Source organism: Schistocerca cancellata, chromosome 2 (assembly GCF_023864275.1).
Source record: "Schistocerca cancellata isolate TAMUIC-IGC-003103 chromosome 2, iqSchCanc2.1, whole genome shotgun sequence".
NCBI lineage: Eukaryota > Metazoa > Arthropoda > Insecta > Orthoptera > Acrididae > Schistocerca > Schistocerca cancellata.
Window position 1 is genome coordinate 76,953,971 of NC_064627.1, and position 13,314 is coordinate 76,967,284.

At 37.5% G+C, this 13,314-nt stretch overlaps 1 protein-coding gene across 1 annotated transcript in view; it reads left to right on the forward strand.

Moving 5' to 3' along the window:
• The window catches only part of LOC126150978 (MFS-type transporter SLC18B1-like), a 306,251-nt gene that overhangs the window by 145,632 nt on the left and 147,305 nt on the right, over nucleotides 1-13,314 (forward strand). The window contains exon 4 of the mRNA XM_049915911.1: nucleotides 10,943-11,090. Within this exon, the coding sequence (XP_049771868.1) occupies nucleotides 10,943-11,090 (148 nt within the window). The remainder of the gene's footprint in view (nucleotides 1-10,942; nucleotides 11,091-13,314) is intronic.

The window sequence follows — 13,314 nt, forward strand, 5'->3', positions numbered from 1 at the left end:
ACAAGGGAACTGTTTCAGTCCTACATTTTGAAACGTGCCCTGAAAATTTTTGTACAGAGAAGAGTACACAAATAATACAATGTCAAAATTTTAGCTGATAAGACACAATGCAAGTATTTTTTTCTTTTTTAAAAAAAAAGGTTGAAGTTTGCCAGATTCATAGCTCACGAAGTTGCTGGAGAAGTGTACATCCCTGCTGTAGCTGTAGCAGGCAGCACATGCCCAACTTGATGAGCATATCAGTAAACAGATAACATGGCTCAATGTGATTGTAATTTCACTTTCCATTGATAGTTTCTCTGACACAGTTGTTCAAAGTTACTGTTTGCTTGAATTTACAACTCATTTAATATTCATAATAATTAGCAGTTGCTTTTGCACTATTACTAAGTGTTACTAATGGAAATAAAACTGAATTAATTTTCCTTGTGGTTTCTTTGCATATGCTTGCTAGTAGCATTTGTCTTTGTGCAGGTTCCAGAGTTTCACAGTAATGTGGAATCCAATTAATGTTTTTAATGTTGCACAGATAAAATACAGGGGATAGGCAAAATAAAAAAAAATAAAAAAAGTCATTGAAAGACATCATTGTGTAAATATAACAGTGGCCACAAATCTAAACTAAATGACAGAGATTGTTGTATGCTGATATGAACTGGGGCAAAACAGCACAAAACTATGGTGGCTAAAGTGACTACTGAGCTCAATAGCCATCTTTGAGACCTTGTATCTATTGACACTGTCTGCTGAATATTCATAAAGTGAATATTCACAGATCAGCTACTATACCGAAACCATTAGTGACGACAACCAATGCAAAGAAGTGTAAAACATTGTGTCATGAGCATAAATCCTGGATCACTGATCAGTGGAAACATAAGAAGCCTGATTGATTCCAACAGTTAAATGTGGAGGTGGAAGTGTGATGGTGTGGGCAGCCATATCATGGTATTCTGCTGGTCCCATCATTACTCTCAAAGGCCATGTTACAGCCAATGATTATGTGAACATTTTAGGTGATCAGGTGCACCGAATGATTCAAATGTTGTTCCTTGACAATGATACCATATTTCATAATGATAATGCACACATTCCTACAGCCACGACAGTACAATTGTGGTATGAGGAGCATGCAGCAGAACTGCAGCATCTTCCCTGGCCTACATGGTCCCTAGAATTGAACATTATTGACCCCTTGGGGACAGTATTGGAGCATTGACTCCAGAGCAGATTTCCACCTCCCTCATCACTACAGGAGTTAGAAGAGGTTCTTATTGAAGAGTGGAATAACATTCCACTGGAGACTACATAATCATTATATGCCAGTATTCCAAGAAGAATTGTATCTGTATTATGGGCAAATGGGGGTCTAACCCCTTATTAATAAACCATTCCCAAGTAAATACAGGTATTCACGTTATTTTGCCTATACCAAGTATACAGAACGTGCTACACAACTGAAGTCACCTACTTCTCCTGTAGATGTATGTTTCTGTTATTTATTAGTTGATTTCTTGGCCATTAATTTCAATTATATCGTCATTCCATCAGAAATTTTGGAAACATGAGAAGAAATAGGAAATAATCCAGACAATTCCATGAATTGTGATTTGCATGATGATTGTTATGGTAAATCAAGTCCAGAACAAAGAATACCTTCCAAGCCCAAAGAAAATATGTACAGTAATAGCTATCAGTGACAAAAAAAGGCTTTAAATTTTTTGGTTGAACAAAGAAGGAAGAAAATGCTTAAATATAAGCAGTATGCAAAGCCAGTTTCATTCTATAAAATGTAAATGTGAAATTTTATTTATATGAAAGATTTAGAACTGCTCATGAGCGTCATTAATGAAGGAGAGCTTCGAGACTGGGCACACTGAATTGCAACTGAGATGAACAATACTGATTTCCAAGTTTCTTTGATCTGTTCAGACAAATCCAGGAAATTATACAGAAAAGGAAGTTGCAATATTATGAAGTTTACCTCAAGAAAAATGTGTAGGGGAGATGTTATTAATAGGTAAAACTATAGAGAAATACATACCTAATGTGAAGGTGAAGCTTCTTGTTATTTCCTAAGAACTGTATATAAAGCCAATCAGTCAAGTTACATCCGAACCGGAATTTATCATTTTCAACAAGAGGAAAGGGTGGGAGGGGGGTGAAGACAGAGTGGCTTGTGCAGTGAATGAATGCTGTGACATATTCATAAGCAACAAAGCCAGTGATAGGTATCAGTGGTTTACTGTTTTTACAAGTTTATCTATGTCTTCAGAAACAACAAGCCAAATTAGGAGCAGGGATTTACAAAAAAAAAATAAAAAAAATAATAAAAGCAGATTGTTTACTTGCAGAAGTCTTGCAGTCAAGCATAGCAAAAGCTGGAAAAATGGGAGAGAATAATTTTCAATGTTGCATCCAAAACATCATCTTACTATTTGTAGAGAATATGTCATTGCTTTTTTTTTTTTGGACTTTTGGCTGGGCATAATTATGCCTCTTTGCTTAGGAGGATGACAAAAAGACTATTAATAGAATTCAGATTCCACCAAGAATTTGTAATGTGAATCACCCTCTCAATAAAAATTTTTTCAACAGTGTAAAGCATTTTTCAGATAATTGTAAGACAATATAATTTCTTATAGCTCTTTCTCATTTCAGGTTTATCAACGGAACAGTATTGTTAAACTTTAGTCATTTCTGCATGTTTGCTTGGACCACCACATTACAATTTTTGTCAAGTATGCCTAGAACACAGCAAAATATGCAGAAAAATGGCCACAATCATTTGTACTCCATTCCAGTTCAGTCTAAATAAAATTAGAAATTATTGTGAAGTGCCTGAATGCGTTTCTTCTTTTATCAGATATGCTTGGTGTAAGGGAAAAGTTTGTTTTTGAAATACATTAGGCACTTCACATTTTTGTGATGACTACAGGGAATAAGGAAGGAAATGTTTCATTGTTAGCAGAATAAACACTATTGAAAAATTTTCCTAGGAATGGTCTAGCACAACTGTTGTAAAATATATAATGTCAACAAATTAAAGTCCTGACTGATATAAGTAATCTATGACGTAACGCCCATACACTGCCATGATTTTCTTTCCTCTGCTAGTCACTTGCATAACAGTTACATCTGCAACACTTTGCTCGTCAAAATGAACTGCGAGTTATTAAAAAAAACTGATAACAGGAGGTTTTTGGTATGGTTTTATGGTTTAAATCCTTAAAATTCATGTGTGTGACTTTGGACTTCATGCTTCATGGCACTGCATGCCTTTGTCATGGCTACATCTGCTTATTTTACCAATTCGAGAACTAGACAGGAAGGGCTACTCAAACCACTTTGATAAGCAGTTCTCCATGCAGCAAAAACGAGTAACTTTAACATTTCTTAAAAAATACTTGTAATCCACTTCAGCATTTAAAATTTTGACTTCCCATTTCTTTTTGTGTGGTCTACCTGCATGAAAAATTTCAGGGTAGGTTTCAATATGTCAGTTGGACCATTCCCTTGTCAGAATCATTTGGTCATGATCTGCTCTGGGTGCAATGCTGCAGATTGTGGGACATATTGCAACTCTGTGAGCAAGGCTGATCTCCTCAGTTTTCTCTGCAATTTTCTGGAATGATCCAAGTACAACTTGGAGCCCAGATAGAGGCATGTGCAACACAATCTGCAGTTGGTTGTTCACTGTTCCCTCAGTGGCTATCAGAGTAGCCTCTTCAACATGATGAATGAGGCTCTATGGCACACACACTGATTAAACCCGATGTCACTTCTCATTCCATGCTGCTGTTTCCAGTACTTACCTTATATTTGAACTTTTGGATTTTCCTATCCTTGACATGGGAAACTAGGTTTCCCAATAGGTGAACTCAGTCTCAGTGGCTCATTTTCAACACCATGCATTTTCCTGGTCACAGATTCCCCAGACCTTAGGTCTACCTCTTACACAACACTCACGGTATGCTGACGAGTTGTGATAGATCTTGTACTTCCTCTAGAGGAGACAAGATCTACAGGAAAGAATAGTACTTGAGGTATCTCTCTTATCTCTGATACAAGAATTTTCATAGCCCTCAACACACAGCGATTCACAGCAGCTATTATTCTTTTGACAATACTGAGGGTGATATCCAATAGCTTATGAATGTTTGAGAACAGAATTCACAGTAGGGCTGTGTTGTGGCTGGTGCTATGTTTTATTGAACAGTAAACAAGTTTATAAACTAAGCATGGTAATTTGCTTTTAATTTCTGGATCTGATATGCAATGAGTATTACTAGTTCCCTTAAAGAAATGAAGCTATTAACACAAAAAGAGACAGCCAATCGAAAAGCCTGTGTTAAAAGTTGCTCATTTTGTGAAACTGTTTTGACATTATGATCATTGACAAAAACAGAGTTAATTTATGATAAATGCAAACTATATATACTCATTTTGAAAGAAAAAACTAAATAAAGCACAATGTGTTAATTATAATATGTTCTACAGTAATTGTAAATCATGAATGTCGATTTACTCTAAAATATGTTATGCACAACACTCATAACTTCAAAAAAATTTTCAAAAAATATCTTTATTTTCATAAATATATGCTGAAAATTGGGATGAACTTTTCTAACAGATACATTAATGCTAAAATTGTGTAAATCACAAATACAAACATTCAAAAATGCACAAAAGGTACAAATTTTTCACATATATAGACAACAGAAATAAGGAATGATTGTTTCTGAACAAGGATTGTTGCCATGTCTAAAAACTGCAAATTAATCTTACAATTTTTTGCAGTACTTATGAACTTTCAAAAATAGGTAATACATCACCACTCTTGTGCACATGAGTGAGAGATTATGTGAATAAAACATGAGCAGTGAAATATTAGAATCTATAATTTCAAATCATACCTATCTGGCCCGATGGTTTCACACATAGAAAAATTCAGGACAATTGTGGCACACCAACAAAGTACGCCCTCTTCTTGGGGTGGCTTACAATACAGTTCCGTTCTTCTGTAAATACTTCGAGTCAGTAATTTATAAGCATAGAAGTGTGTGAACACAGATAGCTGTACAGTTAGCTATTGAATTCACAGTATAAAACTATAACATATGCAATTATTGTATTATGATTGCTCACCTTAAACTGCATAATTTATGTTTTGACTGTACAAAATTGTCTGCTGTTATGTATTTTATGGTTTCGACAGCATGTCATATGTGAAGTAGCCAGTAACAGATTTCCTTGCTCGAAAAGTAATTGTTCTTCTGTACTTTCCCATAAGCAACAGTAGAGAATATTGTACATTTTTTGGTGTGGCTTGTGGATTGCAATTATATGAAATCTAATTTCACACCCATTCAATCTCTTCCCTGTTATCTGTTGTGAATAGAAACTGTATGTTAGATTCATTTTCATATATGTTCTGAGTGCCTTATTTGCACTGGAATTTATGTAAAACATAGTGCTGATGAGGAATCTCTCAAACAAATCCAGACTTGGAGTATATATGGAACTCTGTGGTGAACAGTTGTGGTCACATAGAGGCAGCATCAGTTTCAGGAGGTGCATTGACAGTCTACAAATGAGTTTTTCTGTTAAGTCCCCTTCAACATGTCCTGAAGTGATGGTCATCTACACGTGAGGCACTACTGTGGTGATTGCATTCCAGAAGTGTGTACTATCGAATGGAACAGGTGAAGGACACCAAGTTTGGGAGTTTATGTTTTCATGGAAAACAACATGCAATACATTGAATGTGTAACGAGAGTAAGCTGTATAGTTATCATTGCAAAGGGCAGGTCCAAAGGCCTGAAGTTCTGCTAACAAATTGGTGTGCTATGTCAACAGACCAACATCTGACAGTGTTTGTTGAGAAATGACAATTACCGTTGTTTCCCCGTGACATATATTCGCCTGACATATTGTCCATAGAGTAGATTACATTTACACTGTTCAACAATTTACATGTCACTGTCCAGTATCAGCCATTGCTGATAAGTGTGGAGTTGAGCTGTGCCTCGCTTGGGTGAGTTGGAGGAAGGTTTCTGGGTCTGCAGCTGATACGTCGAATCTTTGGATGCAGTGCATGGTGCCTATACACCCTACTAAAATCTTGAAGTCGGTGACTGTGTGTAGTTACTGTGTAATCCAAATCATTCATTTATTATGAGGTATTAAGTTCAATTTTGTCACATTGCACAGCAGTGAGGCCAATGATGTGCCCTTTCCCCTCTGGACACCTGACGTCCATTTGAATTTGACACCTTTCAGTTTGCACAAGCCTGGGGAACAAGAAGGCATGCTGTGACATGTCTTGTGTACTGCACCTCAATGTGGAACACCAGATGTTATACTCTACATATGCCATAGAAATAGCTCTTCATATCTCTGATGTCAGTAATATGTTTTATTGGGAAGAGACAGACAGACAGAGTAAATATTTTTTGTTAAGAATGTTTCCAGTCTAATTGTAGTGTAAGGAAGGAAATGAATTGGTGCTAAATGTTGTATAGTTGGTCCAAATCCAGATACAGTGAACACATGCCTCAAGTACATCCTTTCCTTCAGAAAAAAAATAGCATTTGCTCAAACAGCAGTCTGAGTTTACGTGGTGAATAAGGGAAAATGCATTTATAGTTATTTGTATGTTACTGTTATTATGTCCAGGCAGTTAATACAATAAGGAACCAATGATGTCAGTTGTTCCATATATCTTTCAAACAATGCAGGTACACTTGATACTCCAAATGATAGTTATGAGAGTACAAACTGAAGGGTGTACCCACTACCTACACTTGCTGTGATTCCTTCTCTAATGGCAAATGTAAATATGCATCAGCGAGATCTGCCTTTCAACACTATATTTTGCACTCTAATTTTGATTGTAACGCTTTGGATTCTAGTATTAGATATATTTCTGTTATTGACAGAAAAGTTATAGTCCCCTTAATTTCACAACAAATCCTTAAAGATCCATTGGGCTCTTAACTATTACCAGTGGAGTAGTGCAACTACTGAAAGTGATGGTTTCCAAAAGTCCCTGTGCCACTCAGTTGCCTAACTGTTGTTTAATTTCACTTCGGAAAGTTAACAGTATCTGTCTGGCTCTATGAAATGTAGATGCTGCTGGTGGCTTATCTTAATGTCCTCCACAATTACAGGCAGGCCCCATTTAAGATCCAAATGACACAAGCTACCACTTGGGGCACCAAGCTGGGAGGGGTGCCAGAGGTGCCACAACTGTAAGATTCCTGTATGTGACATATCACAAGATTTCCATATAGAACTTATCACAATTACTAGCAGTTTCTTGGGATTCAAAGCTAAGAGGGGCACCAGATGCACCACAAGTGTAAGACTTGCATACAGGATGCACCACAATTACAAGTGGCCGCATGGGGCATCAAGGTGAGAGTGGCATCAGGGGTGCCTAGGTGCAAGATTTGTGTACAGTGCGTATCACAATTACTAGTGAAAACTGCTCCAGGTGAAGGAATTGGGGGGGGGGGGGGGGGGAGTGAGTGAGTGGGGCACCAAATGATAAGTCCTTTCTGTAGGAAAAAGTTATTGATCTGGCCATGGTTATTGGCATATTCTAAGCTCGGTGTGAACATTGTACTATATCAGGTTGCCCTTCATGGGGAGGGTGCACGCAACGACTGTGGTTATATTGGGTTGATAGAGCAGCAATCAGTCGTAGAATTAAGTTGCTTTAATATAACATTTATGGATAGGTTAAAGTTAGATGTAGTGGGAATTAGTGAAGTTCGGTGGCAGGAGGAACAAGACTTCTGTTCAGGTGACTACAGGGTTATAAACACAAAATCAAATAGGGGTAATGCAGGAGCAGGTTTAATAATGAATAGGAAAATAGGAATGCGGGTAAGCTACTACAAACAGCATAGTGAACGCATTATTGTAGCCAAGATAGATACGAAGCCCACACCTACTACAGTAGTACAAGTTTATATGCCAACTAGCTCTGCAGATGATGAAGAAATTGAAGAAAGGTATGATGAAATAAAAGAAATTATTCAGATAGTGAAGGAAGATGAAAATTTAATAGTCATGGGTGACTGGAATTCGAGTGTAGGGAAAGGGAGAGAAGGAAATGTAGTAGGTGAATATGGATTGGGGCTAAGAAATGAAAGGGGAAGCCGCCTCGTAGAATTTTGCACAGAGCACAACCTAATCATAGCTAACACTTGGTTTAAGAATCATGAAAGAAGGTTGTATACATGGAAGAACCCTGGAAATACTAGAAGGTATCAGATAGATTATATAATGGTAAGACAGAGATTTAGGAACCAGGTTTTAAATTGTAAGACATTTCCAGGAGCAGATGTGGACTCTGACAACAATCTATTGGTTATGACCTGTAGATTAAAACTGAAGAAACTGCAAAAAGGTGGGAATTTAAGGAGGTGGGACCTGGATAAACTGAAAGAACCAGAGGTTGTACAGAGTTTCAGGAAGAGCATAAGGGAACAATTGACAGGAATGGGGGGAAAGAAATGCAGTAGAAGAAGAATGGGTAGCTTTGAGGGATGAAGTAGTGAAGGCAGCAGAGGATCAAGTAGGTAAAAAGACAAGGGCTAGTAGAAATCCTTGGGTAACAGAAGAAATATTGAATTTAATTGATGAAAGGAGAAGATATAAAAATGCAGTAAATGAAGCAGGCAAAAAGGAATACAAACGTCTCAAAAATGAGATCGACAGGAAGTGCAAAATGGCTAAGCAGGGATGGCTAGAGCACAAATGTAAGGCTGTAGAGGCTTATCTCACTAGAGGTAAGATAGATACTGCCTACAGGAAAATTAAAGAGACCTTTGGAGATAAGAGAGCCACTTGTATGAACATCAAGAGCTCAGATGGAAACCCAGTTCTAAGCAAAGAAGGGAAAGCAGAAAGGTGGAAGGAGTATATAGAGGGTCTATACAGGGGCGATGTACTTGAGGACAATATTATGGAAATGGAAGAGGATGTAGATGAAGATGAAATGGGAGATACGATACTGCGTGAAGAGTTTGACAGAGCACTGAAAGACCTAAGGCGAAACAAGGTCCTGGGAGTAGACAATATCCCATTGGAACTACTGACGGCCTTGGGAGAGACAGTCCTGACAAAACTCTACCATCTGGTGAGCAAAATGTATGAAACATGCGAAATACCCTCAGACTTCAAGAAGAATATAATAATTCCAATCCCAAAGAAATCAGGTGTTGACAGATGTGAAAATTACCGAACAATCAGTTTAATAAGCCACAGCTGCAAAATACTAACATGAATTCTTTACAGACGAATGGAAAAACTAGTAGAAGCCGACCTCTGGGAAGATCAGTTTGGATTCCGTAGAAATATTGGAACACGTGAGGCAATACTGACCTTACGACGTACCTTAGAAGAAAGATTAAGGAAAGGCAAATGTACATTTGTAACATTTGTAGACTTAGAGAAAGCTTTTGACAATGTTGACTGGAATACTCTCTTTCAAATTCTATAGGTGGCAGGGGTAAAATACAGGGAGCGAAAGGCTATGTACAATTTGTACAGAAACCAGATGGCAGTTATAAGAGTCGAGGGGCATGAAAGGGAAGCAGTGGTTGGGAAGGGAGTAAGACAGGGTTGTTGCCTCTCCCCGATGTTATTCAATCTGTATATTGAGCAAGCAGTAAAGGAAACAAAAGAAAAATTTGGAGTAGGTATTAAAATCCATGGAGAAGAAATAAAAACTTTGAGGTTCGCCGATGACATTGTAATTCTGTCAGAGACAGCAAAGGGCTTAGAAGAGCAGTTGAACGGAATGGATGGTGTCTTGAAGGGAGGATATATGATGAACATCAACAAAAGCAAAACAAGGATAATGGAATGTAGTCGTATTAAGTCGGGTGATGCTGAGGGAATTAGATTAGGAAATGAGATACTTAAAGTAGTAAAGGAATTTTGCTATTCGGGGAGCAAAATAACTGATGATGGTCGAAGTAGAGAAGATATAAAATGTAGACTGGCAATGCCAAGGAAACCGTTTATGAAGAAGAGAAATTTGTTAACATCGAGTATATATTTAAATGTCAGGAAGTAGTTTCTGAAAGTATTTTTATGGAGTGTAGCCATGTATGGAAGTGAAACATGGACGATAAATAGTGTGGACAAGAAGAGAATAGAAGCTTTCGAAATGTGGTGCTACAGAAGAATGCTGAAGATTAGATGGGTACACCACATAACTAATGAGGAGGTATTGAATAGGATTGGGGAGAAGAGAAGTTTGTGGCACAACTTGACCAGAAGAAGGGATCGGTTGGTAGGACATGTTCTGAGGCATCAAGGGTTCACCAATTTAGTATTGGAAGGTAGCGTGGAGGGTAGAAATCATAGAGGGAGACCAAGAGATGAATACACTAAGCAGATTCAGAAGGATGTAGGTTGCAGTAGGTACTGGGAGATGAAGAAGCTTGCACAGGATAGAGTAGCATGGAGAGCTGCATCTAACCAGTCTCAGGACTGAAGACCACAACAACAACAACAACAACAACAACAACAACAATGTGACTAGGTACTTCATATTGAAGATAATACTGAGCTGAATCATACTGATCAACTGCCAAGACTTATGTAATCTTAAAGATTTGTTGTGTAATGCCCACATTGTAAGTGAAATGACCTATTACTTATTTTCTGTTCCTGTAAAGTTTGTATTTTTTTATCACCCAGTAACCTTTACTTCCTGGATGACCCTGAAAACTAATAGCTGTAAGCTCACAGTTTTGCAGATGCCATTTTTGGGTTCCAGCAGAAAATAAAATAAAAAAAACAATTATTTTTAGCAAAATAAAATAAAGTCAGAAGTATGAAGTTCATAAGGATCTCATTGAAATGTTAATTGCTGTTATCCAGTGACAATTCATACATTTAATTTTTATGCTTGTTACAGGTTATTAGCTCGCATTGATTCATATACAATTTTTACGATGTACTGTTTCCTGGTGCGTGGAATGGAAGCTCTGGGAGCAAGTGCCTATGCTACCGCCAGCTATGTGTTTGTTGTTGAAGTATTTCCTGACACAATTGGAACTGTTTTGGTAAATAATATCTGCTTAATTGATATTGATAACGTTTTTGCTTTGCAACTGAGGTTTAATTTTCCATATCATGTTAAGGTTATTTGTGTGAAATACTATCTTTGCACAATCCTTCGTTCACCAACTACCGTATATTAAATTTCTCACCCATGAGATATGGCTTTGCAGGGACTCTTACAGTTTTATTACTTAGAATGTCAGCCTTTACATATTATTATTTTTATATTTGTTTTTTATTTTTAAAATATTTCGTTCAGTATAGATGACAAATTCTCATTTTATTACTTTAGTTATAGCACAGATTTGAAGAATGTTGTCCCTTAAAACATTGCCGTGCCACACTTTGAATGCAGTATATTGCGCCAGTTTTTTTGAAAACTGGTAGGCCTGTCAACAATATGGTTTGTTTGGACTTAAGTTTTCAGTGGCTGCGGAAGTATTTTTTCTGTGAATTGTGTAATATGTTTTATTAATTTATTAAACAGCTCTATGATTATGACCACTGATATTGTAATACATTCTGTGCTAGTGATAGGGAAATGAATTTGTAAAATAAAGAACAAATTATTGCATTCATTAAACAATGGGGTGAGAATGTTGACTGTGTTGACTGTGCAGTGTGTGGTGCAAAATTTAGCATTGGAGGACAAGCAACATTTATAACATGTGTAAAATTAAACTTGCATAAAGGCATTCTTCAAAATACATAATACAGATTTAAAGTTGATAACTGCCAGTAAGGGAAAGCAGTTACAAATATGGAAACAGATTTTCTGTGCAAGAGACTATGTTTATATTGCTCACTTTGATGTACAGTCAGACTTTAAGGTTAATGAATTACAGAAATGAGACTTCTAAGACCTTTGGCAAGATATGAATCAGAAGATCATAAAAATAAGTGCGAGATAAATGAGGAATTCCATGTTCTATGAATAGTAGAAAAGAACAACAGTATAGAAAGGAATGGGAGAACCATCTACTACATATGAATCAAAGCCAGATACAAGGGAAATCTATGCTGGCTGGCTCAAAGATTGGAGGAGGATAGAATAACCATGAAGAAAATGGTGCAATCAGCTTTAAATTGTTTGATTTTGGAACAGTCAAAGATGTCTAACCTGAAAATGTAAATCATATGAGAATTATTGGACCTCTTGTACACTAAAATGGCAAAGAAACTGGTATAGGCATGTAGATTCAAATACAGAGATATGTCAACAACCAGAACAGGGTGCTGCAGTTGGGAACACCTATATAAGACAACAAGTGTCTGACACAGTTGTTAGATCAGTTACTGCTGCTACAATGGCAGTTTATCAAGATTTAAGTGAGTTTGAATGCAGTGTTATAGTTAGCGCATGAGCGGTGGAACACAGCATCTCTGAGGTAGTGATGAAGTGGAGATTTTCCTGTATGACCATTTCACAAGTGTACCATGAATATTAGGAACCCAGTAAAACATCCAATCTCCAACATCACTGCAGCCGGTAAAAGATCCTGCTAGAAAGGGACCAACTATGACTGAAGAGAATCGTTCAACTTAACAGAAGTGCAACCCTTCTGGAAATTACTGCAGATTTCAATACTCGGCCATCAACAAGTGTCAGCGTGCAAACCATATAACAAAACATCATTGATATGGGCTTACAGATCTGAAGGCCCACTCATGTACCCTGGATGACTGCTCAACACAATGCTTTATGCCTTGCCTGGGCCCGTCAACACTGACATTGGACTGTTGATGACTGGAAACATGTTGCCTGGTCATATCAAATTGTGTCTAGCAGATGAACTTGTATGGTATGGAGACAATCTCATGAATCCATGGACCCTGCATGTCAGCAAGGAACTGTTCAAGTTGGTGGAGGCTCTGTTATGATATAGAGCATGTGCAGTTGGAGCGATATGGGACCCCTGGTAAGTTTAGGTATGACTCTGACAGGTGACACATGCGTAAGCATCCTGTCTGATAACCTGCATCCATTCATGTCCATTGTCATTCCAAGGAGCTTGGGCAATTCTGGCAGGACAGTGTGACATCCCACACATCCAGAATTGCTACAGATTGGCTCCAGGAACTCTTTTCTGAGTTTAAATACTTCCGCTGGTCACCAAACATGAATATTATTAAGCATATCTGGGATGCATTGCAATGCGTTGTTCAGAAGGGCTCTTTACCTCCTCATACTCTTTTGGATTTATGGACAGCTCTGCAGGATTCATC